The sequence below is a fragment of the Syngnathoides biaculeatus genome, chromosome 15 (assembly GCF_019802595.1).
Source record: "Syngnathoides biaculeatus isolate LvHL_M chromosome 15, ASM1980259v1, whole genome shotgun sequence".
Lineage (NCBI taxonomy): Eukaryota > Metazoa > Chordata > Actinopteri > Syngnathiformes > Syngnathidae > Syngnathoides > Syngnathoides biaculeatus.
In genome coordinates, this window is record NC_084654.1 from 21,750,386 (window position 1) to 21,778,335 (window position 27,950).

General features: G+C 43.3%; 3 protein-coding genes across 4 annotated transcripts in view; all 3 read right to left on the bottom strand.

Annotated features, from left to right (window-relative positions):
• pacs2 (phosphofurin acidic cluster sorting protein 2) overlaps positions 1–10,048 on the bottom strand; it is a 36,762-nt gene extending 26,714 nt beyond the window's left edge. For both annotated transcript variants that reach the window (XM_061844434.1, XM_061844433.1), the window contains exon 1: positions 9,640–10,048. In XM_061844434.1, the coding sequence (XP_061700418.1) occupies positions 9,640–9,758 (119 nt within the window). In that variant the 5' untranslated portion in view covers positions 9,759–10,048. The remainder of the gene's footprint in view (positions 1–9,639) is intronic.
• A 1,575-nt stretch (positions 10,049–11,623) lies between these two features.
• On the bottom strand, positions 11,624–17,885 carry srsf5a (serine and arginine rich splicing factor 5a). The gene is made up of 8 exons (XM_061844418.1): positions 17,724–17,885; positions 16,756–16,884; positions 16,453–16,523; positions 16,237–16,368; positions 15,896–15,965; positions 13,312–13,385; positions 13,122–13,226; positions 11,624–12,002 (listed from the first exon to the last, which is right to left on the bottom strand). The coding sequence occupies exons 2-8, from the start codon at positions 16,879–16,881 to the stop codon at positions 11,684–11,686; spliced, it is 897 nt and encodes a 298-aa protein (XP_061700402.1). The 5' UTR covers positions 16,882–16,884; positions 17,724–17,885; the 3' UTR covers positions 11,624–11,683.
• Positions 17,886–18,403: 518 nt separating this feature from the next.
• LOC133513543 (deubiquitinase DESI2) lies at positions 18,404–26,266 on the bottom strand. The gene is made up of 5 exons (XM_061844420.1): positions 25,799–26,266; positions 23,192–23,264; positions 21,183–21,276; positions 20,968–21,109; positions 18,404–20,771 (listed from the first exon to the last, which is right to left on the bottom strand). Exons 1-5 carry the CDS (start codon positions 25,835–25,837, stop codon positions 20,493–20,495), a joined length of 627 nt encoding a protein of 208 aa, XP_061700404.1. The 5' UTR covers positions 25,838–26,266; the 3' UTR covers positions 18,404–20,492.
• Positions 26,267–27,950: the final 1,684 nt, after the last annotated feature.

Consider the following 27,950-nt stretch of genomic DNA (forward strand, 5'->3'; position numbering starts at 1 on the left):
GCGAACTCTGCCTAGCAGCGACAACATCTGAACGCAGCGCTCGGGAAACAGTTCGGCGAGTACGTAGGAATATTTCAAATATGTAAACGTCTGCGAGGCCGGCGCGCTTTTGTGTGAGCGCTGCAATGTGGACTACATTAACACCCCCCCCCCCCCACACACACACACACACACACACACACACATGCACACGCACACAATGATGAATATTTGGACACACTTGTCACTGAGCATCTGGCTAAGTCACTAACATTTCGTGTTGAGTACAAGACGTTAAACAAGCGACCACACATCGCACGCACACACACACACTCACACAGATTCATACACGCATTGCGTGGAATCAATCAGCTGCGGCTCCTCCACATTTTTCAGACGTCTGCCCGCCGTCGGCGCTTCACCGTTCAGCTGCTCATGCAATATTCAGCAGTGGGATTTACGGGCGGGCTCGGGACGCGCGTGTGTATGATGGCCGCCCAAAATAGATTTTAAACCCGACCTGTCAGACCAGAGGAAAATATGCTACGGCAGGACAAGCCTGTGAATAGGTGATGCTGCATTAGCACGCAAACGCTATGCTAGCCAGCCTTCGTAATATTTAGATTTGATCCGCCCGTTTACTGATGATCGTGGGCCTCGTGGTGCTTTGAGATGCAAGTTTGTGTGACAGGAGCCGGCGGCGCAGCTGGAAAGCGTTGGCCTCGCCGTTGTCAAACTCAAGGCCCGGGGGCCACATCTGGCCCGCCACGTGATTTTATGTGGGCCCGCGAAGCCAAATCTAGAGTTTTCCATTTCCACGATTCTTGTACAAAATTGCACCAAATTTTCAAAACTGTCATGTCAATCATAGAGTTGAGATATCGCAACCATTTTTGCGTCACCAAACGTGAACAGCTGAGCGACAACGTGGAACGCGAGAAAAATGAGTTTGACACGCCTGCATTAAGTACACCCGCACCATCTACAACTAGTACGTGTAATAAAGACGCTAGTAGAGCAGACACTTTGGACTTGGTGTGTTTTTGTTACGTATCTCTCACACACACACACACACACACACACACATACATAAGTGCACACACACGCACACTATAATAATAATAAACAAGTGAGTCAGTGAGGCAAAGTCTGAATTCCGTCCCGGTGTTTCTGTGTCAGTGCATTATTAAAAACTTAACTCCAGTCTTTATTCATTTTTCTTTTTTTCTTTTTTGTGTGTGAGGACTGACACTGACTGGCGAAGGTGTTTTTTTTTTTTTGTTTGTTTTTTTTTTTTTTTAACCGAGCGACGCGGAAAGGCCACAAAAGGCGAAAATGTCAAGACTTTCAACTCGTTTGCCTTCGGAGAAAAATATTAATTAGGAATAAATATTGAACGGCTCAAATGTGGGAGGCAAAAAAAAGGAAGGAGCGTGCCAAATAGGAACGATACAAAAATCGTCACATGGATTTTTTTTTTAAGTAATTGATTGATTTAAAAAGTTGTGACAGATCGAGAAGGAAAAATCATTTTGAAAAACAAAAATATCTATTTTGTACTTCACATGACATCGTATTTTAAATAATGGCGAGTAAAATGTTTGAAATATATGAAAATATATTGCATTTAATTTAAAATTTTCAACGCCAAACTTAATAATATTTCATAAAATTGTATTATTTTCCTTTTAACAGAAAAAAAATCATGACTCATTCATTACAAATGGTAACACCCAGATCATTAATCATTAATCAGACTAAGGTGTGTCCCTTGGTGTTATTAATAATTAAAGTAGTAGGATTTTTTAAAAATATGAATAAAAAATATATTTTTATATTGCACATCACTTCACATTTTAAATAATCATAACAATTGTTTTTACAAACCATTTGCATGATTATAAATTAGTGTTCATGGTAAATGTCAATTTTTTCATCGTAAAATTAATTAATTAGATCTTAAACTAGGATGTCAATAAGAATCTATTTTTTCAATCATAAAATAAAAAACATACTTCATATTTAACACTGAGTCACATTCAAAAATACATCAGATAAAATGATGGAAAAGGAAACGTCTTTTATTTCTACGTGTCGCTTCGACGGATGAATTATTCATAAAATTGCTTTTTTTTTTTTTTGCTCTGGTGACAAAGGGAAGAAAAATGAGGAGGGGAAAAAAAAGACTCATTAAGTTGAGGGAAAATTGTCATCATCATCGTTTCTCCAGAAAGACCCAAAATATACATCTGCCTCATCATCATCGTCAACAACAATTTTTCAGGGGCCGCCAAGACCTTGTGTCAGGCTCCATTTCATCTTAAATATTTTTGGCAGCGGTCTCACTGTGCTGCCTTTTAATCAGTCCAACACACACACACACACACACACCTAAACGCACACAGATACACAAGCGCTTATCTGGGGAAAGAAAAGAACGATACGATCCGGATGGCTTTCCACAGAGGGGAGAGAACATTCTTCGTATTTTCCAAGCAAGTAAAAGATGAATGAGGAGGAGGGGGGGGGGAGACGCTTCAGGAACAGGAACGGGAACAGGAACAGGAAGGGGTCAAGCAACGAGGGCAGGAAAAGGGGAACGGGCACGCCGTGGAGCGGGGAGAGTAGAAGAGAAGAAGCAGAAAGGGGGGGGGAGGAAGAGAGAACAAGACGGGAACTGGAAAAGGCCCCGGGAAAAGGAGAGGCAAGGAAAAATACGGGAACAGGAACAGGTCAAGCAATGATGGCAACTACTGCAACTTCAAACAGACAAATTATAATGATTATTTTCTCTTTGCCAAATAGAGCCACCATCAATTACTAATGTCCGTCAAGTCAACATTTGGGTGCAAATCAAACAGCTTCCAGCTCATAAACTAAGCACACGCCAAATAATAAATATTGACAAAACAACGTACAAAATAATAAACACGACAAATTAACATTATGCCATATGAATCAAAATGGAGGCGCTGATGCTCAAGGAGAATGTCAACATCATTAGAAAACTTGCCAGGGGTGCATTAAAAAAAAAAACTGAAAAAAAAAAGTGGAATTTGTTGCAGGCGACACGGTGGGCTCCGCTGGTAAAGCGTTGGCCTCACAGTTCTGAGGTCCCGGGTTCAATCCCGGACCCGCCTGTGTGGAGTTTGCATGTTCTCCCCATCCGTGCCTGCGTGGGTTTTCTCCGGGTGGGCACACCGGTTTCCTCCCACATCTCAAAAACACGCAACGTTAATCGGACACTAAAATTGCTCGTAGGTGTGATTATGTCTGCAGCTGTTGTTTGTCTCTACGTGCCGTGCGATTGGCTGTTACCCCGCCTCCTGCTCCCCGCGCCCCTCGTGAGGATAAGCGGCAAGGAAAATGGATGGAATTTGCTGGAGCGACGCGACGAAGTCTGTAAAATGAGTAACGTGAGCCACATTTACCGGAAAAGCGAGACAATCGCGGAAAAGCCGTTTTGGACAATCGCGTTCATTAGCGAGAGTTCCCGTTAATCTGCTAACGCGGCCAAGTGGAGATTTAGAAGCGTTCAAATCAACTTTTTTAAAAAAAAAAAAAAAAAAAGAGAGTGTGGAATGTTCATTTAGTGACGCGAAATCGTTGCCGGGTGTGTGTGTGTGTGTGTGTGTGTGTGTGTGTGTGCGTGCGTGCGTGCGTGCGTGCATGGAACGGATTAATGTGTTTAAATCCCGCTGATGGCGAGGACAATAATGCACTAACAGTTTTACTTACAGGATGAAATATCCCCAAAAAATATCAGGTTATATTCATTTAAAAAACAAAGAAAAAAAAAAGCTAGGAAATTTGTGAAAATCTCAAATGTCAAAAAACAAACCTCAGCATTGTATTGCGCAAAAACAAACAAATGGCATTGTAAGGCACAGGTGTCAAACTCAAGGCCCGGGGGCCATATCCGGACCGCCACATGATTTTTACGTGGCCCACAAGGGCAAATCCAGTTTGTCAACTTGCATGGTTCCTGTGAAAATCCGTCCATCCATCCATTTTCTTCACCGCTTATCCTCACAAGGGTCGCAGGGAGTGCTGGCAGGTTAGGACGCGGTTAGAACTGAACTGGTTGCCGGGAAAATCGCAGGGCACATGGAGTCAAACAGCCACACTCACAATCACACCTACGGGCAATTTAGAGTGTCCAATGAATGTTGCATGTTTTTGGGGATGTGGGGGGGAAACCGGAGTGCCCGGAGAAAAGCCACGCAGGCATGCGGAGAACATGCAAACTGCACACAGGCGGGTCCGGGATCAAACCCGTGTGAGGCCAACGCTTTACCAGCTGATCCACCGTAACCGCCCCCTCTCTCATATTCCATAAATGATAATGTTGTGATATTACAAGTATTTTTGAAAAAGTCATTACCCTTGATTTCCGATTCCAAAAATAGTTCCTCATAATTTCAATATTTTTCGAGTTTCACAGTCATAACGGCCCTCTGAGGGAAGCCATAACTACAAGGTGGGCCTCGACGTCGGAGCAAATACTTTGTAACAATAAAGCTGCAACTGCGCAATGTCAGCCGGCGTCTGCGGCGTCCTCCGCGACTTTGCCGCGTTGGCGCTTTTGCTCTTACGTAAAAACTGAGATTCGCAGGGAGGACGGGAAGCGGAACGTCACCTACGAGACGGGTCCTCGTTTTGGTCGGCGTCACAAGATCGACTCCATTTCATTAAGAAGAAAAAGAAGAAGAAGAAGAAGAAGAAGAAGAAGAAGAAGACAAAAAGGGAGATCCGGTGGAGGTTACCGCAAGGTTAGCTAGCGTTAGCTTTGTTTTAATCGACTTTTTGGGAACAAAACACTTGATATTTACATTCATCTCACAAGATTAATATGAAAGTCTTCTATCTTTTTTGTTGTTTTTGTTGGTTAATTTCTTTCAAGATAGGCATATTTAACTTGGTGGTGAGTTTAGCATTATTAGCTCTGATCATAGCTTGGCGCACTTACCTCACATTAGCTTAGCAGTTTAGCATTTGAAATATTATGATTTGCATTTTTTGGGGTCTTTCTATATTCCGACTAGAGAAATAATAATGATTGTGAATATGTGTTACATTTTATGAACATGTGTCTTATGATGGATGGATGGACATTTCTGGTATTACTATGATTTTATAAATCATGCCATTTTATTATTAGGGTAGTAATACTACTAATAATAATAATGATAATGATAATAATTATTATTATTACTATTATTATATTTATCTATTTGTTATTATTACTATTTTATTAATTATTCATTATTATTACATCTATTGTTATTATTATATTATTTATTATCTGGCTTGCATTTATCCATCCATCCATTTTCTTTGCTGCTTATCCTCAAGAGGGTCGCAGGGAGTGCTGGAGCCTTCTTGCATTTATTTATTTTTTTTAAATTTAAAAATATATATAATGTACAAAAAGAATACATACAGTACACACACATCTGACAAAAGTATCTTTTTTACAACTGTCTCTTGTTTTTAACAACAATAACAATTATTATTATTATTGCATTAATAATTATTATTGTTGTTAATACTATTATGTTTATTTATATATTTAATTGTTTGTTATTAGTATTTCATCATTTTTATTTATTTATTAATTATTATTATTACATTTATTGTTATTATAATTATATTATTTATGACCTGGCCTGCATTTATCCATCCATTCATTTTCTTTGCCGCTTATCCTCACTAGGGTCACGGGGAGTGCTCGAGCCTACTTGCATTCTTTTAGTTTTTTATTTTAACCCCAAATAATGTAAAAATATATATAATGTACAAAAAAATACATAGAGTACATACACACACATCTGACAAAATGATCTTTTTTTTACCACTGCCTCTTGTTTTTAACAACAATAACATTTGTGAATATATATATAATATGTTATTATTTAATGGCCAAGTTTTGTCATGTTAATTCAAGTTTTTTTGGGTTTTTTTTTTTTTTTGTGTTTTTTTTTATTGGCCAAGTATTAGCCGAGGCTATGAACAGCTAAAGGAAGGCGCGAACGCGAGCGAGGCTTCCCACGGAGCAGATTCCCCGAATGCAGGAGGAGGACGACGAGAACAAAAGCGGGAGGCGTCCGAACAAAGAGGGGCTCTCGCCGCCTTCTCCGCCGTCCTACTCTGCATTCCCGCCGCGCGAGCATCCCTGGCGGACAAAAGGGCGACTGTCCCCAGCGTCGGCGGCCGGGCGACCCTGGAACACGGCGGTCCACGGGGCTCACGCTGTGGCCCGATATTCGCTCTTCTTAGGAGTTGACGCCGTTTCATATTATTGCATAAGCTGACATGTACGTTAAAAAAAAAAATGACAGCGGTGCCTGGAGATACTTAAACATTTCCTTTAGCATACTTGTAACTTTCAAAATTTCAATCTCAAATCAACTCACCCCGTTCGAATGAATGGAAACACGGTAAATCCATTCCAGCCCCCCCCCCCCAAAAAAAAACCCTCCATCTTACTGTCCTCACTCACATTTTCAGTATGTCAGTAATAGTAGTCATTCTTTGCAGAGGATTAAGAACGTATGCCTGTGAGTATTAACATATTGTCTGTCTACATGTGTTGCACCGTTTGTGCATAGATGCTAACTTGTTGTCGTTTATGTTGTTATTAAGGGCGGCACGGTGAATCAACTGGTAAAAAAACGTTGGCCTCACAGTTCTGAGGTCCCGGGTTCAATCCCGGACCCGCCTGTGTGGGTTTTCTCCGGATGGGCACTCCGGTTTCCTCCCTCATCCTCAAAACACGCAACATTAATTGGACACTCTAAATTGCCCGTAGGTGTGATTGTGAGTGCGGCTGTTTGTCTCTATGAGCCTTGCGATTGGCCGGCAACCAATTCAGGGTTTACCCCGCTTCCTGTTCGTTGACAGGTGGGACAGGCACCAGCACCCCCCCGTGACCCTCGTGAGGATAAGCGGCTAACAAAATGGATGGATGGAGCTAAGCGGCAGAATACGCGATTTACTTCACATAGCAGGAAGGGACAAAGTCCGCCATCTTTCCCACCGAAACGCATAAAGTCGGGGGCAAATGCTTCCCGTGACCTTCGTGAGGATAAGCGGCAAAAGAAAATGGATGGCTGGAATATTTTTGCAATGCACAAGGAAACCGGAGTACCTGAAGACAATTTCAGGGCAGTGGTTCTCAAACGGACCGGAAGTTCCGCCTAAAAATATTCTGACTCCTCCAAGTCATGACCCACATTAAAATACAGTAGCGTAGTAGGCCCATGTTCATAAAAAAAGAGGGCAAGGTTTTATGATTAAAAACTATATTTAGTATCATTTTTGAGCTAGTATAAAGTAAATGTATTAATATAGTGCATTTTATAAACAAGACAAATACATGACAAAAGAAGTATTAACAAAAACATCTTAAAAACATTTCAAATTAAGAGCAAATAAAAATCCAATCAAAATAGTGGGGACACGGTGGATCAGCTGGTAAAGTTCTGAGGTGCCGGGTTCAATCCCGGACCCGCCTGTGTGGAGTTTGCATGTTCTCCCCCGCCCGTGCCTGCGTGGGTTTAATCCGGGTGGGCACTCCGGTTTCCTCCCACATCCCAAAAACACGCAACATTAATTGAACACTCCACATTGCCCGTAGGTGTGATTGTGACTGCGGCTGTCTGTCTCGATGTGCCCTGCGATTGGCTGGCGACCAGTTCAGGGTGTACCCCGCCTCCTGCCCGACGACAGCTGGGATAGGCTCCAGCACCCCTGTGACCCTTGTGAGGTTAAGCAGCTAAGAAAATGGATGGCTGGCTAATGCTAGTGTGCTAACATGAGATCCTTGCTAGCTCGGTGAAACAATGCTTCTGTTTTTACTCGTCGCCACGAGATTCCCCTCGTGATGGATTTGTTTCCTTATCTAATCCGTGTCCGCCGTGACTTCTCGCTGGGCCCGGGGGGGGGGGGGGGGGCTCCGAGGGGGGGCCGCTGAGACGCGAGGCTATTAGGCGGCCAGGCTTCTTGAAATCACATGTGGCGACGCCCCCGCACGCAAAATCAGACTTTTGACGCTTAATTGTGCTCGTAGGCTCACGCGAGAGATTCTTGACAACCACGCGAATGCTCCTAAACCTTTTTCCCGGTCTATTTATTTGCTATTCAATGAAAAAAAAAAAAAAAAAAAACATTTTTCAACATTTTAAAATGTTTTTTCTTTGTGTCTCCAATAAAACTGAAAATATGTTGGAGATTTACACTTTTTGCTGCAAAGAAATAAAAAACACAAAATTAAACAAGAATTTTAGGTTCTACCTCCACTAGCTTAACGATAACATCCATCCATCCATTTTCTTCGCCGCTTATCCCCAGAAGGGTCACGGGGATTGCTGGAGCCTATCCCAGCTGTCAAAGGGCAGGAGGCGGGGCACACCCAGAACTGGTCGCCAGCCGGTCGTAGGGCACATCGAGACAAACAGCCGCACTCGCAATCACACCGAGGGGCAATTTACAGTGCCTTGTGAAAGTATTCGACCCCCTTGAACTTTTCAACCTTTCGCCACATTTCAGGCTTCAAACATAAAGATCCATCCATTGTAATGCACTGGTGTTAAACCCAAGGCCCGGGGGCCATATCCGGCCCGCCACAGGATTTTATGTGGGCCGCAAAGGCAAATCTAGTTTGTCAACTTCCATGGTTCTTGTGAAAATCCATCCATCCATCCATCCATCCATTTTTTTTTCCCGTTTATCCTCACAAGGGTCGCGGGGAGTACTGGAGCCAATCCCAGCTGTTAACGGGCAGGAGGCGGGGTATACCCTGAACTGGTCGCCAGCCAATCACACGGCACATGGAGACAAACAACAGTCGGACTCACCATCACACCTTGGGGCAATTTAGAGTGTCCAATTAATGTCACATGTTTTTGGGATGTGGGAGGAAACTGGAGTCCAGGAGAAAACCCACGCAACATGCAAACTCCACACAGGCGGGTCCGAAATCGAACCCACGACCTGAGAACTGCAAGGCCAACGCTTTACCAGCTGATCCACCGTGCCGCCCCAAAAATATTCATGAAGACTAAAATGATCGTAGGTGCAAATGGCTGTTTGTCTTTATGCACCCTGCGATTGGCCGGCGACCGGTTCAGGGTGTGCATGCAACCCAAAATGAGGCGGGACGGGCTCCAGCACACGTGACGTATTAGTGAGGATGAGTGGTGGTGCAGAGGAGGGAGGGATGGATGGATGGATGGAGTATTTTGAGAAAAAGAAAAATGGAGACGGCCGGGTGGGAAACAGTCCAAAAACTGGATTGGATGGATGGGTGCAGGGGTTCCTAATGAAGTGTCCTATTTCAATGTAGGATGAATGACGTTGGCATTAATGTAAATGTTTTTGTTTTATTTGATCCACATTATGTTTTTATTCCTTTCAAATGAAATCAAGTGTTGTTTTCTGTGATATTAACTCTAAGGTGGGGGGGGGGCGAGGGGGCATTTGGGTGTGTAGCTAAGCATCCCTCCCAGTTGCATGCAGTGCCCCCCACCCCCCACCCCCCACCCAGTCCGCAGGAGCCCGGCGTGGCAATGGTGGTGCCGCCGCCGCCGCCGCCGCCGCCCGGCTGGAAGTTTCTCAAACGACGCCGCACGGCTGTGGGGGTTGCAGCGGCGGGCTTACCTCGGTATGCAGTTCGGCGAAGAGCCGTCGATCTCCCACGTCGCGAACAAATTCATCGGCACGGGTCTGTTGAGAGCCCCGCTGCCGGGGAAGCTGAGCCGGCCACTTCTCTCCGCCATGGTGCCCGGGTCGGGAGTGTTGGCGCACGCCGGCGTCAAGTGTCGGATGTGAGTCCGGGAGGGGGCAAAGGAGAGGCGTCCCTCGGTCAAGCTCGTGCGACGGTCGAGGGCGAAGCGTCCCTCTTTCGGTCGGCCGCAGCCCGTCGTCGCTCGGCCGGTCAGGTCGTCTCGGTTGACTTAAGGTGCGGTGCCGGTGGGGCGGACCGCGCGGGGCGGGATGTGAGGGGCGGCGGTGGCGCAGATGAGCGAGAGACCGCGGCGCCGGGCTTGTTGTGCCCACAGCACGCCGCTCCTGGTCCCGCCTGTGAGGGCCGATGAGTGGCGCACCAGCAGACGGGAGGGGCGGAGTTGGAACTGCTTTTTTTTTTTTCATCCATTTTCTGAGCCGCTTCTCCTCACAAGGGTATCTTTATAAATAAATAATAAGGATATTTATATCCATATATTTTTAAATTCAGAATAAAACCGTGAATTGTGACATTGTTGCATTTTTTTGTCTTTTGTTAAAGGGAATTCTTAACTCTATATGAATTAATTTTACCCCTAGTCTTATTAATTTCATTCATTTAAGGACTTTTAAGACTTTTTTAATGTTTGATTTTAATCATGTGCGAATGGAAGGCAACTTCAGGATTGATTAATTTTTTATTATTATTTAAAAAATGATTCTTCTCCCTTTTTTCAATATATTATTAGTTGCATGATTTTCAAAAGAATGTGTCGATGAATTGTTACTCTTTAATCATCACACCAGGACTTTTTAAAAGTGGAAATAAATTATGATAAAAAAAAAAGCATTGCTGTCCTTCCCTGGGAAACATTTGACCCACATTCCCATATTTGTACTTAACTGTTTGATGACTCATTGAGCTCAAGTTACTCTGCACAAAAGGGGGAAAAATGTCCAATTTTACTTCCCTCGCAATTTTTATCCTAACTTATAATCATTAAAATCCACGTTATTCATCTACTAAACGAAGAGAACTTATACACGCATCCAGGCAATACTCAAACATTGAGATAACATTGCACTGCCCCCAAGTGTGCGCCAGAAGTACTACAATACTCAAACATTTTGGGGGACATTTTTTTTTTTTTTTTACATTTGGTCCCTTCTGGAGTCAGTATTCAGCATCACGTTGACTTTTAAAAGGACTAAAACCAGCAGACTGAGTCATTTTCACTAATAGAGTAATTAAAAAAAATACTGGTCATATTTTAGCTTAAAAAATTTTACTTAGTCAAATCACTATATTTAATTTTTACATTGTAAAACTCTGAAGGTATGATAAATTTAGGACTCAGTTTGTGACAAGATTAATCATACCACAACATTTTGCAGGGCATATCCAAAAATAGAAAAAAAAAATCCACATTTCACCATTAGAAGAATGAACAAGCTATTATTTCAAATGAAAATTATTTATTAAGAGTCCCGTGTGTAACATCCTGTTACAAAGTCCTGAAAGTTATCTTGTTTATAGCTGCACTGAAAAAAAAAAAAATTAAAGTACTCGATCTGAGCATGTACATCAGTTGAACGATTATAATATAGCAAACAGATGTAACTTTCCCCTTTTGTCTGTTTAATATTTTAACCGCGCAAACGATGTACACGTTCAAACGAAGTACATTAAAAGGACTTTTTGTTTCTCTAAGTGTGAAAGTCGTGAGTGCAAAAAAATCAGTGGCCACAATTATGACAATGATTACACTTGCTCCACCTGCGACGCAAACATGGAATTTGTTTTCAACCAAAGACGTACAAATACATAACCGATTTGGGCGGGGTGGGGGGGGGAGAAAAATCAAGACTTTCCTGTGGAAGCACGTAGAAACTAAGAATGACCAAAGTAAAAAGGATAAAACAAACCAACCCATCACAGAGTTTAATAAACGACAAATCATGTACACAACTTTTTGCCTCAGTGTTTGCTCTCCGCGGAGGCCGAGCGGGATCGCGAGCGGGACCTGGAGCGGGAGCGCGACTGGTTGTTCTGGGCTGGGGGCGGCGAACGGGAGCGCGAGCGCGGGGACCGGGAACGGGACTTGGAGCGGGATTTGGAGCGGGAGGGGGAGCGGTCGCCGGCTTTGGGCCCGCCGCCGCCGCCTGCGGGTTTCTTTTCCGGGGTGCGGCTGGGCGTGCGGGAGCGGCTGCGGCTCCTTGATCGGTTGCGGCTGCGGGAGCGACTGCGCGAGTAGCTGCGGCTGCGGGAACGAGAGCGGGAGCGGCTCCGGCTGTGGCTGAAGGGGCGAAAGGGAGAGCAAACGATTAAATTAAGTTCCCCGCACTACCTTAGATTTGCGCAATTATTTGACACTCTACACCTTTGAACCACCCCATCAACAAAAATCTCATTCGTGTACCGTAATGTGGTGCTGAAAGGGTACAGATGGCCACCGAAGGCAAATTCTAGTCCAGAAAAAGTGCCACAAAAGGTTCAAAGAAACCAAAAGTTACCCAACAATTAACGACAGTGTCCTGTCCGTTCATGTAACTGTCGGGTTATGTCCTGTCCTGGGATTTTATGTCATAAGTCAGGTCTTGTCCTGTACTGGGATTTCATTTCATGTCCTGTCCTGTCCAGGGATTTAATCTCAAATTGTGTGATTTAAAGTCATGTCATGTCTTTTGCGGTCAAGTGATTTCATGTCAAATCATGTCATGTCCTGTCCTGTGAGCTAATGTCCTGTTCTGGGACTTAATGTAATTTCATTTACCAAACCACAACAAAAGTTAACAATACGTGGTACCTGCCAGTTAATTATTAATTCAAAATTAGGTAGGGTAATTACCGTAATTTCCATCCAATAAACTGCAACGTTTTTTTTTTTTTTTTAAACACGCTTTCAACCCTGCAGTTTATGCAGCGATGCGGCTAATTTGTGCATTTTTTTCTAACGGCCGCAAGGGGACACTCGAGCGGAAAAGGTAGGAGTGAGACCGGTGGAATATATGTGCCGAGGAAGTGACTTTTACCGGCCTGGCCCTGTCAGCGCTGCGCTAGCGTGTTACTGCCGTATGTCAGTGTTTTTTACCGGTATGTTTTTCTTTTTTAATCTGGCCCTGTTAGCGCGGTGCCTTGTTAGCATTTACGCGGCGGCGCTAGCGTTAAACTCTGTGTACCGCCTTTTTTTGTGAATATCTCGTTTCAATGTGGGCACTTGCGGCTTTTGCACAGCTGTGGTGTACGTCTGTACCAAATAGTATTTCCCTTACAACTGTACTGGGTGAGGCTTATAACCAAGTGCAGTCTTGTAGGCAGGGAATTACGGTACCCGATTCAAACGGAATATTTCAGTGTGCTGTTCCTGTCACAACCTGAGTCGCTAACGAAAACTTCTACGATATAGTCGACTCACCCTCGGCTGTCCTCGAAGATCTTAATCTTGCGTCCGTTCAGCTCGGTGCCGTCCAGTTTGGAGATGGCGTTCTTCATGTCACTTCGGGATGCAAACTCAACAACCCTGCGGCCAAACCCCGACAGACGTAAGAGTCAACTCGTGTTTGACCCAAAATAGAAAAAGATAAATGTGACGCGCGGCAGCTCACCCTTCGTTTTTGTTGGGCCTGTGTGCGTCAACAAAAGTCACCTCTCCGGCTTTTCTCATCAGGTCTTTGAGGTCCTGTGTGAGAGCACCGGTTAGAACAAGAGCGCCGCAAGGCGGCCCGCCAGGAACCATAGTTTCGTTCAAACCTGGAGGGGAGAAACGTGAGCACACAGCAACAAATGCAACACATGACACACTCGCTGGCTAGTCTAGTGTGTACGCCGTCATGCCAATCGCGTTAATGACCAAAATGTAGGTATCGCTACTTTTGAAACGGAGACGTCATTATAAAAGCGTTTTCCACTGCACGGTACCTTTGACACGCTGGAAAAAATTATTTCCATTGATGCGTGGGAAAAATGGCTGACAAACGACAGCTGGTTGGTCATTGGATGAGCAGATTTCTCCAATTATGGCTTGAGGAAAAACAAAAAGCAAAACAAACAATATGCAAAGTTGCTAACTGCGGGTGAGGCTGCGGCGTTGTACTCTACAATGTCTCTTTTGTTCCCTTCGTCGCTTTTCGGATCCAAACGTCTCTCCTTACCGTGACTGGCAGGCACAATCCGGACATAACAGAAAAGTTCTGCGCTGTGTGAGTGTGGGTTTGGATTCTGTAGTTTTCCCAAGCCGGTACTTTGCAGTGGAAAACGGACTGACTTTTTGGGTGTACGAAAATATGGGGCTGGAATTTTAAAGAAATAAACAGTGCGCTGTTAAATAAATGATTAAAAAAAAAAAAAAAAAAAAGACACTCGAAGTGCCTCATCTTCTCCATTAACTTTAGCCATTGAAGATGATTTACCGCTAGTTAAGATATTTATTTGTATCGTATAATTTGGCCCGTCATGTAGTGTGGAAAAGTTTTACAACGGTGCAGAGGTGGGCAAAGTATCCATACTTTGATCTGGCCCACTGCGCGTTTTCCTCGTCAAGCTAATTGTTGCCGCAACCCTTTAATGGTTTTGCTTTGTAAAATCAGCTAAAACGTTGATATCGCTCATGCCATAATTCTTCAACTAAAATAAAATTACATTTTATCTTTAAATAAAAGCAGCAAAATTGACATTGTTACCTATAATTGGGGTGTAACAATACAGTTCGATAGTGGTCTATTCCATATGCACCACACTGAGCAATACTTTTTCCAACTTTATTCAAATCCATCAAATATTCTGTTAAGAATTTTCTTTGGTTCCGCAGAACTGTGGCGTAAATTGGAGTTGCGTGCACTTTTTTTTTTTTTTTTTAAATTTGCATTTGACCTGCCTTGTCGGTTCATATTTCCCGTCTCATCCCATTGCTAATTTCATTAATTTTATCAACTACAAATGTCCAATGTTTATTCTGCTATGGTTAAGCAGCTCGGAAAATAGATGGGATGCATTTTAACAAATTTATGAAGCTCCAATTAGGTATTCACCCGTTTTTCTGTGATTTTATTAGAAGACAAAAAATGTATCTCAAAAGCATTGAACCGTTACACAAAAGTATCGAATAGAATGGTGAATTTTCTGTATTGTTGCATTCCCAATATTTAACATCTAATTTCAATAGGTTAATTAAAATTCAACAGAATGAATATATATATATATATTTATATACATACTTTTTTTTTTAAATAAGTCTTCTATAAATTGTAATATAAATCTTTAAGAAGCAAATGTGGCCGTTGAGAACAAATGTTTGCCCACCCCTGCCAGCGCACGTTGCTAAGCGTGTGTGTTGTTGGTAACATGAACGCCCCGCTACAAAAAAAATAAAAATAAAACACAAATCACATGAGTTGTAATGCTACTTACCGTGTCAATTACCAGGAAGACATTAGCATAGCGCCACGTGTCCAAATAGCAAATGGGAACCAATGCAGTGTTAAGCCCTTGAGAAACGACCTCGACCTCCAGGCCTCCACAAGTACGGAACCACCAGAGAGCAAGTAGTAGCAGTGGGAGACGAGGGGGCACTCAACACCCCGTCACAGCAACAGAAAAAGACCCCAAAGAGGGCGGCGGGCGGGCGGGGGGTGGCCCTCCCCCAGATTTGAGAGGGCGTTACAGCAGTCGGGGATGCCAGCCCACAGAACCTCCAGACCGGCTTACGGACCTCCTAAGGCTACCGTATCCTGCGCTAGACCACTTTCGCCCGCTACCGGGGCCCAGCCAAGACTTTAGACCGGCGGCAACTGCGTGTGAGGAGAGGCACCAAATGGACACTATTCAGAACACAACCAGGAGAGAGGGCGCTGCACACTTGTGAGCCCTCCGTGGAGGGTGTGCGTTGGCCACTTTTGACACAAGACTACCAATTACAAGGCTGTTTTTTTTTTTTTTTTTTAAATTATAATAGCCATCAGCGGCAGTTAGCTGCTGCTTTTCTGTTGCTCACTCTGGGAGAAAAAAAAAAAAAAAAAAGTGCATTGTTGGCCAATTCGGTAATGGGACCCACATTGACTTGGGCCCCGTAGATAAAATTTTGCATCAATTTGGGGGAAAAAGAAAAAAAAAACAAGCTAATTGTACAAAAAGCTAAGATTACTTATACATGGGAGTATTTGAAATGGACACAAAAGCCGAGGACAGTCTTACCTGCCAGCTGATGCGCGACGACAGGTTCTCTACTATCAGCCGGTGGTCCGTGCGCACCGGGGGTCCGTACCTGGGCGAATACACAACCCCATCACAAGAAAAGTGAGCTCGGGGGAAAAAAAACACGTAGTACTAAGACTAGCAGTTAGGGCAGCAGTTGCTTTGAAGGTGTACACGACGGAACATGCGAAAAGGTAGTGTGTGGCCGAGCAGCAGCAGCTTTCTGAGAGGCAGTGTTCTTCTTATTTTAATATTAAAAAGATGGATTCCTGATTCAGGACATCTAGACGGGATATTGTGTGCCAGTGTACTGTAAATGATTCCTGGAGGCCATTTTGTACCTTGATCCACTACTGCGCGATTGGCGATAGCCACTAAAGCCTCCCATTCTGGAGCCGCCGCCACCGCCGCCGCCTCCACCGCCGCCGCCACCGCCCCTTCCTCTCCTGGAGCGAGCGTGCTCAATAGTAACCCTGCAACGACGAGGGGGGCGGAAAAGTCCTTGTGAGCGGCAGTAAACAAAACTGCTCGTGAACTTCGGACCGTAAAGAGCTCACCGTTCACTGCAGAGTTCTTTGCCGTTTAATTCGTAAACTGCGTCGTCAGCGTCCCTGTGATCGTCAAACTCCTGGGAAAAAAACAATTACAATTTAAAAAAAAAAAAAATTAATGCTTCCCACTTGGTGTAAATTAAAAATCAAATAGCAATTAACATTATAAAAAAAAATATTATGCACATTTCTTTTCTTCTTCCAGGAAAGCAGAGACATGCTTTGAATGTGGAAGTGGCTCATAAAAAAAAAAAGACATTAAGTTAGGCGATGACTCTCGAACGGCACAAAATGGCCGCTTATACTGACCACAAAACCGAAACCATTTTTCAAGTTGATTTCGCGGATCCGTCCGAAACCCTTGAAAAACTTCTCCACGTCTCTCTCGCGGGCGTGCGGGCTCAGGCGACCGATGAAGACTCGACTCCCACTCATGATCTGTTAAAACAAGAATAATCCACCCCAAAAATTACTTTACAAATTACCAAATGACAATTAAATATTTAATAAAATGTAAAAAAAAATTAATATGACACTTTTTATGCATTATGGATGTAAAATCGTCACTTAAAAAAATAATAAAATAAAACTATACAACCGACGAAGGTGGGTAAAGCCAGAACTGGTTCAATGTGGTAATAAACCATGTCACTGATCAGTTTGACGACTGACCACAATTTGGTGCTACTTACGTGTGATATGCAGAAAATCTTTGCTAAAACACAGTAAACTACACTAAAATTATTCGACATAGATTTAAAAAAAAAAAAAAGTTGATTGACACAAAGGAAAATAGCACGGTAAAGGAATAGCACTTTAATAAGAGATACTACACACGTGTTAGTAGAAATAATTTGCAGGATTTCAACAATTTTCTTCGCTTTAAAAGTATATTTCAGCAGCAGATTTGTTGCAGAACTGTGCAACCGTGGAAAAGAACACTCAAGGCCGAGCTCATCCTTCACCACGACGACATCGAAACGCTTCAACACAAAACAATGACGTCTTAAATTACAGTTACGCCATAAAAGCTAAAATTATCTTCGATTCGCTTAGTATCTGAAGTGATTAATGGACTAAAAGGTGAGCTTGTTTCGTGGAATAAATTTGAAGTGCTCATGCCTAGCTTGCCACGATGTCGGCTAGCCGCAACAAGCTAACGAGCGCAAAAAAAAGGCAACCCAAAAAACCCCCCCACGACATTTCAGTCAAATTTCGGTCGACGAATTTTAAGACATTAAACCGGGTGTCATATGTGTGTCACGTTCGGGCCTCACCTCGCTTTGTCCTGGGAAAGCCTTACGTTTGAAACCGAAGGGCTTTTTTTTTTTGCCTCAGCTTCGCTCGAATACTTCAAAATGGCGAACGGGCAAGGAGAGACTGAAAAAGGGGGCAGGAAAAACGGTTGCCGGATTCCGGGCAGGACACGCATCCCTGTAATGTGATTGGCCACAGGACATGCACCGCTGCAATATGATTGGACGCTGCATCTGGTGGGACGCCTTCGACGTCATCCAAGACGGAAGTATCGTACCTGACCTCAGTGTGGTGGCCATTGGCGTTTGTAGACCGTATTCGAGGACATTTAAAGTAACATTAAAAAAGCATAAAATTGAGATTTTAATTTTAAGTGGATGTCTTTTTTAAACGCGCTACAAAAGTGCATAGTACACTAGTCCTCCCACCACTTCCCTCAAAACTGGTTTGTTGCATTTCAGACGCCCCTCCCCTCTTTTCCCATAATGGATTATGCACAAAAAAATGTATTCTGGTTTCTACTAAGTAGTTGTGATGTTAGTGCCTGTGTTGAACCGGGATATGTGGAACATTTTTTTAAAACTTCTATCACTCAATACCAATACACTATTATCATTACTGTTTTTCACTTTGCTGCATTTGATCACTCGGTCAAGCTCAACCACCAACAGTACTCTAAGAAAATCATTAAAAATAACAATATAACTTGTATTTTAAAATGTAACACAAGACAAACATTCACTTAGTACTCGTCTCTTTATTCTAGTACTAATAGATCAAGTCTTGGGTTGAGGAAAGAGAATTACGAGGTCTCGGATGACGCTAGAAAAAAATACCTGTCTGTCTAGTGTACTCTGTAAGAAAGTCATATAATGTATTGTACTGTATGAAGCACTGTACAACCTGTGTATGTGTGGTATAAGTGTTTGTTAGCTGCAACACAAATACACTCGGTGAAATGTCCAAACCAGTCACAACGAGTGAGTTCCTTCCTGAGAGAGATTAGCTGTCCTCGAACGCGTCACAATCGTAGCAGGAGGGATACAAAATAAATCCGTGTACTTTACCCCAAAATGAAAACTTTCCCTTTTTTTTTTTTTGCCTTTAAGTGCTTTGCAACCTGTAAACATGTTTACAACCACAATATCGTCTTACAGCGTTGGCAGAGTAGCAAGCAGTTAGCTTAGCATAACAAGACACGCAGTAAAAGGCCCAGCTAAGTGTGCGCTAAGCTAACTACGCGATCAAACTGAAATTAAGTGCATGTGTCTCATAGGATGGATAATAACTACAAGTAGTATACCATTAGTTATAAAGCAGCTGACTTTTGAAAAAGAAATAGTAAAGTATATGCCAAGCTAACTGCTAATGCAAGTTGAGCCAAACGAAAACAAGCGCTTTTATCATACGATGGACTACATTTATAAAGGAGCAGACTTTTAAAGTCAAAAAGTAAATAGAAGCAAAGCTAACTGCGATTATTACTTGAACTAAAAAATATGCGTTGATATTGTAAGCCATCAAAATTTGCTACCAACCACCCACTTTTTTTTTTGCAATTTAGTACCATCTTCGTGTATTTGTTTCCAATTTGATAGCATTTGAAAAAAATTAATAAGAAATCCTTTGAGGGTCCCTGGATGATTAAAAAAGATTTCAAAATGGCCCTTTCAAAACAAAATAGTTTGCTTCCTGTTTGTTTTGGACATAACTTGTGGAGACAGAATGGCCAAAATTACCGTTTTGAATCAAAATGGCGGACTGGTTTCATCTTTTCATGCACGCGTTCTTGAAACTTTTATGTGGGTCCATTCATGATGAATGTCCATCCATTCATCCGTTTTCTGAGCCGCTTATCCCCACAAGGGTCATGGGACTGTCATCGGGTCGTAGGCGGGGTACACCCTGAACTGGTTGCTAGCCAATCATGGGGGACAATTTAGAGTCTCCAATGAATGCATGTTTTTGAGATGTGGGAGGAAACCGGAGTGCCTGGAGAAAACCGGTACAGGAACAAGGAGAACACGCAAACTCCACACAGGCTGGGTCAGGATTTGAACCCTGGCCCTCAGAACTGTGACGCCAACGCTCGAACCAGTTTTTCCACCGTGCCCCCTCATGATGGACGTCTACTCCAAATTTCACGCTATTAATGGAACCCGTCTTTGGAGGCTGGAATAAAAATAAAAAATCTAGAGACCAGGCCGAAGTAGCTAGATCCAAACAAAATGCCAGACCTGTTTTTCTTGAGACATTTTTGTGGATGTACTCGTGATAGAAGACACGCGGTCCAAATTTCATCCTGCAAGGGGTTAACCGGTTTTGGAGGCTGCTGCTGAGCCAAAATGGCAGCTTGAAACCAAAATGGCTGACTTCCTCTGTCTTTTCAAGTAAGGCTTCATGAGACTTTTTTTGTGAGTCTACCAAGTCTTGTCTGGTGAAACTGGCTTTGAGGTCAGAATTTTTCTCAATAACGCCAAAGGCCTCGTGTGACCCATAATGGACGCTTCAAACCAAAATTTGGCCTCCCCCGTGCCTGTATGTCACGTAAAACATTTACTGGTTCTAAGGCTGTAGGAGATGATTTTTTTTTTTCTCCAAAGGATTCTGGGTAAGGAGCAGAGGTTTGCAGTCAATTTTCAGGGGGTCGTCAACAACCGCCATACAAAGAACGTGTCGCGTATGACGGAAAAGCTGCATTCGCGTGACGCCGGTCGCGCCACATTCAGGAGTCTTAAGCAGTCCAAAAAACTGGCTCCGGCAAGGCTTGGTCGGCCCTCCGCGGCCCCTCAGACCCTCGTGTGGCGGCAGCTGTGCGAGGAGGAGGAGGAGGAGGAGGAAGAGGAGGATCCGGCGGCCCCGGACGACGAGGGCGGCGACGGGCGGTCGCGGTCGTCGTCGCCGGAACGGCGGCGGCACTCGTCCTTGTGGAGGCCCAGGCTGATGTGGCTCTGCAGGGCGGCCGGCGTCAGCCACTCTTTCGGCAGGCAGCTCTGCAGGAAGGGGATGCACGAGCTGAAGTACGCCAGACGGTTGACCCAGCGCGGGATTTCGCGGCCGCACAGCAGCTGGGAAAAAAAAAAAAAAGCAAAATCTGAAAACATAAATCAGTGTTCTTCCTAACATCCGAGATGCATTGGCAGTCAGTTAGCAGTATGCTAAGCTAAAATAATAGTGATAGAATGTGTATGGTGAAATGTATTAATGTGAGTATGACATTTTTCAGAAACTCGTGAAATATGTATTTGGGATTATTGGTGTCACCTCGGAGAGCGAGGAGGAGAAGTGGTTGCAGTTCTTGTGCATGAGGTGGTAGGCGTTGCCTTTGAACTCCTTGCCCAGCTCCTCCATGATCTTGTCCATGTCTTCCTCTGCGAAGTCGGTGGTGCCCAACACGATGGCCTCCCTGTCGAGAAGCACGGCGGAATCGGTCACGGATCCGTCGCCAAAGCGATGCGGCGAATCGCCGAAAGCCTCACTTGAATTTGAAGGTCTCCCCCAGCTCGGCGGCGTTGCCCGGGTTGATTTCGAAGATGCCGCTGAAAGGGTACGGGTGGCCTCCGTAGGCAAATTCTAGTCCATAAAAAGCGCACAAAAGGTTCAAATAAATTACAAATTACCAAGCAATTAATGACAGTGTCATGTCCGTTCATGTAGCAGTCCTGTCCTGGGATTTTGTCCTGTCAGATCTTGTCCTGTACTAGGATTTCAATTCATGTCCTGTCCTGTCTAGGGATTTTATGTCCTGTCAGACCTTGTCCTGTACTGGGATTTCAATTCATGTCATGTCCTGTCCTGTCCAGGGATTTAATGTCAAGTCGTGTGATTTAAAGTCATGTCCTGTCTTTTCCTGTCATATGATTTCATGTCAAATCATGTCCTGTCCTCCCATGTGAGTTAATGTCCTGTTCTGGGACTTAATTTAATTTCATTTACCAAACCACATAAAAAGTTAACAATACGTGGTACTTGCCAGTTAATTATTAATTCGAAATTAGGTAGGGTAATTACCGTAATTTCCATCCAATAAACTGCAACGTTGTTTTTTTTTTTTTTTTTTTAAACACACTTTCAACCCTGCGGTTTATGCAGCGATGCGGCTAATTTGTGCATTTTTTTCTAACGGCCGCAAGGGGGCACTCGAGCGGAAAAGGTAGGAGTGAGACCGGTGGAATATATGTGCCGAGGAAGTGACTTTTACCGGTCCGGCCCTGTTAGCGCTGCGCTAACGTGTTACTGCCGTGACTCAGTGATTTTTACTGGTATGTTTTGTTTTTTTTTTAAACCGTCCCTGTTAGCAGGGCGCTAGCATTAGCGCGGGGTTAGCGTTAGTGTCAGTGCGATGTTTTTAAAAAAGGTGAACTCAATCTCGCCACTCCATCTTTTGTGCATGGATTTGATTTAATTGTGGTTGGATGTTTCGGTGCAACGGTTGCGCATAATCAAATTCTCAGTGATACACGCACGCGCGCACACAAACACACAAAAAATAAAGTATGAGTCACCGGTAAATCAGCCTGGAGAAATTGGGTCATGTTATAATGAACACAATTCCACGTTCCAAGTTTAGAAGGTAACGCGGCAGCGGCCAAATCGTGCCTGGAACGAGTTACATTGGACGGAGATTTCCTCTCCTGTCACGTGATTTAATATCTAGTCACGTCATGTTTTGTCTGTAATAGAGACGAGCTTTTGAAGATACGAGCTGTGCTTTGGTCGATTTTTAGTTATAATTAGTTGTAGTTATTTTTAGTGCGAGGGAATGAATTCGACAACTCATTTGATGGTAAGTAAGAATTTGGTAAATAGTGAACAAGTCATCAAAAAAGTGACTTTGAACGCCACTCCCAGCTGAAATTTACTGTCCATGTAAACATAAAACAAAGTGAATTTCATTTGTTTAAAACTAACTTTTGCTGAATAAAGTCGGTTTAACTTAATGCTACAAAGCAATGCAAAACACTATAGACGGGCTCACGAATAATAACATTGTTGTCGTGGTATTATAACTCTTTGACACACACACATATATATATATATATATATATACAAACAGTGGTATTTTTTTTAATCCTTTGTGAAAAATTACAAATTTTACTGCAGCTTAGGCAGTTACTAATGTGTCTCTGTCTGGAGTATACTACCCCCTGGTGGGCAGGACATGCACAGCAGAAGGAGCAGTACATTGTCCGTTAAAGTGAAGCAAAAAATGTGGCAAAAATGGTTCAATACTTTTACATTATTTTTTTAATTGTGCCATTGTTGTATGTTTTTATAAAGGACAATATTATAGAGTGCTATTTCTCTTATTAAAGCACATTACGATTTTTTGGGGGGAAGTTGCGTCCTGTCCTTCCATGCAGTCCTGTCCTGTGCCATCCTGTGACTTCATGTCCTGTCCTGTGTTTTCGTATGTCACGTGTTTCAATGCCGCCCATCATGTCCCGTGACTGAATGAAATGTCGAGTAATTGAACGTCGTGTCTCACCTCGGCCGTAAATCTCGATGCCTGAGTGGAAGACTCCAATCCCCAAATTGGAAGTGTACTCATTTATCCAATACTGCAGGGATATATTAAAAAAAAAAAGAATATAAAGGTTAGGCAATATTTGAGGAATATTGTGACAAATTAATTTGCTTGTAAAAAGATTTTATTCTTGAAAATATGACTATATTTTTACAGGATTACACCTTTTTTTCTGTTTTTTTTTTTTTTTTTAATAAAAAAAAAGAAACATCTTAATTGTCAAACTAAAGCTCCAATGATGCCGAACTCTTGTCACTGGGTGAATGAGATGGTATGGTGGCACTGATGGTACAAAACAAAATATTTGGGACCAGCGAGTTTTTGCTTTATTTTGCCGCAGGTTTCCAGCAAACACCGAGAAATCAATCTTGGCCTGTGAGGGTAGCACCCGCCCACCGTCTCCTATCAATAATACAAGACGTGATGCAACGCAGTCTTTCGTCCTCAAGTATCCGCCGTCACCTTTGTCCTATTAGCGGGAGGGCAACGTTCCTCCCAAGTGCTTGCCCCCCCTCCCCCCATCTTGTTTTTTTATGAGCTCGTGTTGCCTGCAGCCTCACGTCATGCATTGATTTCATCGTGAAAAACAAACCTCCCCTCTCAGGACGTTCCGGCTCGTCTTTTAAGTACTGCAGTGTACGTACAGTGTCCACTTCAGTCCAAAACTATACTGCGTACAAAAAGTATTCTCAGCACCTTTTCCTCACATTTAAAAAAAAAAAAAATATGTTCACAAAACTTTAACAGTAAGTAACAACTCAAATAATTACGACAAAAATAATACCTCCACCTCACACACGCGTTGTTTTTTTTAATTATGCAAAACCTAAATCCACATTTTATTTTCTATTGTCTATGAACACATTTTACATTTTGACAAACGTACATTATTGTTATATGAGGTCAGCCCCAAATGTGAATGTTTTTAAATCCAGATTGAAAACTCATCTTTTTTCTCATGCTTTGTAGAATATATCAATTTTTTGATCATATTACTTGCACTGTATGCGGGTTTAACTGTCTTTTTTTTTTTTACATATATTGTTCGTCATTTTTATTGTTTTTTTTTATCCCGTTTTAAATGTTTCATCTCTTTGTTTTCATATGCCTTTAATCATGTAAAGCACATTGTGTGACCTCATGTATGAAGTGCGCTGGACAAATAAATTTGCTTTGTTATAAAAATATTTTGTCATACAGGTGTTTGTATTATATATTTGAATATATGTGTATTTTTTCACATCATAAAAGATATATTATTGCTGGATTACGCCTATTTTTCCCTTTAAAAATTAAGACTATTCTCAAAAAAATTACATGACTCTCGTAAAATTACACTTTCTCAGAAAATGTAAATAAATTTACATTTGTGATATAGCTATATTACCAAATTAGATAGAAAAAAAGCTACAAATATATAATTATTTTAGGTGAAATTCGACAGTAACTACAACATCAAAACAATAATTAGAGTTGAAATCAAACGTTAACACAACATTTGAAAAAAATGGCAAAAAAATTTGAGGATTTTTTTTGCGCATTTTTCCATTAATTTTGTCAAAGAATGAAGCTTACATACAATAGTATTACTTTTAAAGAATTTGGGAAAACCCTGATGAAGATGTAATTTATTTTGTTGCTTCTGGTGTTTTTTTTTTTTTTTGACAACTTCCGAGTTAATAAAAGACACACATATGGATATAGTTGAACTAGGTACACTTAAACATCATCGCTTCCATGATGGCAAAGTAAAAAAAAAAAAAACAAGATGTGAAGAACAGAATCGTGGAATATTACACGTGTAGTTCATCCTTGGGTGCAATTTCCAACTCCCTGAAAGTTCCACGTTCATCTGTTCAAGTCATTATATGCAAGTATAAACAACGTGGGAATATCTAACCATCATCACACTGGTCAGGAAGCACTTGGGTCCCGTGTCCCCAAAATAAACCTGCTTTGGTCTGAAATGTGCGTAACAACCATAGAACAAAAGCAAATTAGACGTCGTGACGATCCAGTCAGGGTGTATCGTTATCCACAAAAAAAGTAGCACTACGCGGACCAGAAGGCAGGTTTCAAATGCACACGGAGAAGACTGATAAAGTCTGATAAAACTGTTTAGAAAATATCGTAAATCGGGGCAAGTGTGCCTGGCTGAAATACGGGAGCGGGGGTGGCATGATTTTGTGGGGTTGTTTTTGCACAGGAGGGACTGGTGCGCTTCACAAAATAGATAAGAATAGATAAGAAACACTGAAGCGGCATCTCAACATCAGTTAAAGCTCGGGTTCAAATTGATCTTCCATTTATTTGGGTAACAAAAGGCAACATTTTAGAGCGGCCGAAAACGACAACACAAAGAAACGGGAACCATTCTGGTCCAGGGCGCTGCACACATACGACATTTTGCATAATTTCTATTTGATACAGAGCCGCCGTTGTCTCCTGATGCGAACCGAGCGGAAGTGGCGGAAGTGCCCGGCGGGGCTGGGCAGCAGGTGTCAAGACGACCCAATTGTTCGACGGATAACAAGTTGAAAAGAAGGCGGAAGCGAAAGCGGCTCTCACCATGTCGTACACGTTGAGGATGACGGGTTCACTGGCCATGGCTCCAAGCTGTGCGCGTGGTGGATCTCGGCTGCGCGCCCACGCCCTCCTCCACAGACACGCGCGCGCGCTGGGCCAGGCCGCATCCACGCACGCGCTCAGTCAGAATGTCACTGCGCGAGGGCCGAACGGCGCACGAGCTCGGAACCGAGTGCAATAAAAGCCTCCAAAGCGCTCATAATGAAAGCCTGAGCGTCCTCGTCATGTTATCGTGGGCGTCCATTTTGATGACGATGGGGATGACGGGTCGGCGGTGGATGCTCGCGGCCTCTACCAGGAGCATCTCCGGCCGGCGGCGGCGCTCTCCGGATGACTTTCCGGCGACCAGCGTCCTCCGCGTGGGCGGTTGAGGCTCCGCCGCTGGGACATGACGATGAAGACTTTGGGCCGACGACGTTCGTCCGCTCTGCGGGGGTGTCAGCTTGACTCTGCCCCCTCCTCCTCCTTCTTCTACTGACTGACCGATGATGTCATCGTGCCGCGCGGACGCAGTGGCGTCAACGTCCTGCATATCGCTCAGGACCGCCAGTAAGCAAGGCTTCTAACCCCGTGGTTGAACAGTTTTGCAGGTGCAAACTTCAAAACACAAATATAACCAAACACTCATTTCTTGCGGAAATGGGGAAGTTATTGTCCATAAAACCCTCACAGTAAGTGAAATCCATGAAGTAGTGACCAATTCTTTATAAATTACATACATTTTCGACACCAATTTGAGACAATGCACTTCAGAGCGTTACACGCAAGGTGATAACGCCACGACTGACAGAGCTCAGGTTCATGTCATGTCATGATCCAAGCCGCTTATCCCCACGAGGGTTGCGGGAAAGCTGGTGCTCATCACAGCTAGCTTCGGGCGAAAGGCGGACTACACCCTGAACTGCTTGCCAGTCAGTTACAGGACAGATATCGACACCATCGCTCTGCGGGAATTGATCCCACGCTCCCCGCACCAAAGCCAAGCGTGTGTACCGCTACACCATCAGTGACTCTAGTTCAGGTTCATTTATATGCCAATTACACACTCTTCATACGATCGGTGTAAATAACCATAAAGCGCACTCATTTATTGTGGGAATGTGGAGGGGGGGTGGCGGGTGTCATTGTCCAGAAAACCCTTGCAGTAACTGAAGTCCACGAAGTAGTGACCAATTGTTTATAAATTACATACATTTTCAACACCAATTTGAGAGACTGCACTTCAGAGAGTGTTACAGGCAGGGGGATAGCGCCACAACTGACAGAGTTCAGGGTCATGTAATGCATGATCCAAGCCGCTTATCCTCACAAGGATTGCGGGAAACCTGGAGCCTATCCCAGCTAGCTTTGAGCAAAAGGCAGAGTACACCCTGAGCTGCTTGCCAGTCAGTCACAGGGCAGATATGAACATCATCACCGAGCGGGAATCGATCCCACGCTGCCCGCACCAAAGTCAGTCTGATATTCAACCGGCTACAATTTGCCGTGTAAAATCTACAGCCAGCCAATCGCAGTTCCGCTTTCTCAGTATGTGACGTCACCTGACTAAGAAAGCGTAACTGCGATTGGCTGGCTGTTCAGTTCTGACCCGGAGGAACCCTGCCTGGTGGCACGGACGGTGAATTTTAGACAGCGAATTGTAGCAACGATTGAAAATTTGAAGAGCCAATAAGTTTTGGATACGTTTGCCTGCGCCTCTCCCAGTAGAGAAGGGAATCCTTATGTTTAATTTTACTTAGCACTATAAATATGCATGATGGCAAATATTTGAAAAGGGTGCGTACAAACAAAGAACTCCAGACGAATTCAGCAGTTGCTCTGACGTAAACCATTTTTTAATTTTTCTCATTTCATCTTCTGGCACACAGAGCACATTATTCACAATCAGCAGCAGAGTGACATGAAATGTATTTATTTACAAGACGACAAACAAATAAAAACTCTTTGACACGCAGACGCTTCATGATTGAGGCTAGTGCAAAAAAAAAAAAATTAAACTTTTGAAGTCCCCTAAAACTCCCTCTTTGATTTCAAGGAACTATTCAACGCCTCCTCCACGATTAACGGGGGAATGTAATATGTGCAACGCGTTTGGCAGCGGACACGCCAAAACACAAAATATGGCGGCGTTTCA

Excerpts from the sequence above, each read along its gene's own strand:
- srsf5a (XM_061844418.1), bottom strand. The coding sequence starts at position 16,881 with ATGAGTGGGAGTCGAGTCTTCATCGGTCGCCTGAGCCCGCACGCCCGC. Across the intron at positions 16,369-16,452 it reads AAAGAACTCTGCAGTGAACG|GGTTACTATTGAGCACGCTC; the intron begins GTGAGCTCTTTA and ends TCGTCGTTGCAG. Across the intron at positions 13,386-15,895 it reads CGTCGCGCATCAGCTGGCAG|GACCTCAAAGACCTGATGAG; the intron begins GTAAGACTGTCC and ends GCTCTCACACAG.
- LOC133513543 (XM_061844420.1), bottom strand. The coding sequence starts at position 25,837 with ATGGCCAGTGAACCCGTCATCCTCAACGTGTACGACATG. Across the intron at positions 23,265-25,798 it reads TCCTCAACGTGTACGACATG|TATTGGATAAATGAGTACAC; the intron begins GTGAGAGCCGCT and ends ATATCCCTGCAG. Across the intron at positions 21,110-21,182 it reads GGGGAGACCTTCAAATTCAA|GGAGGCCATCGTGTTGGGCA; the intron begins GTGAGGCTTTCG and ends GCTTCTCGACAG.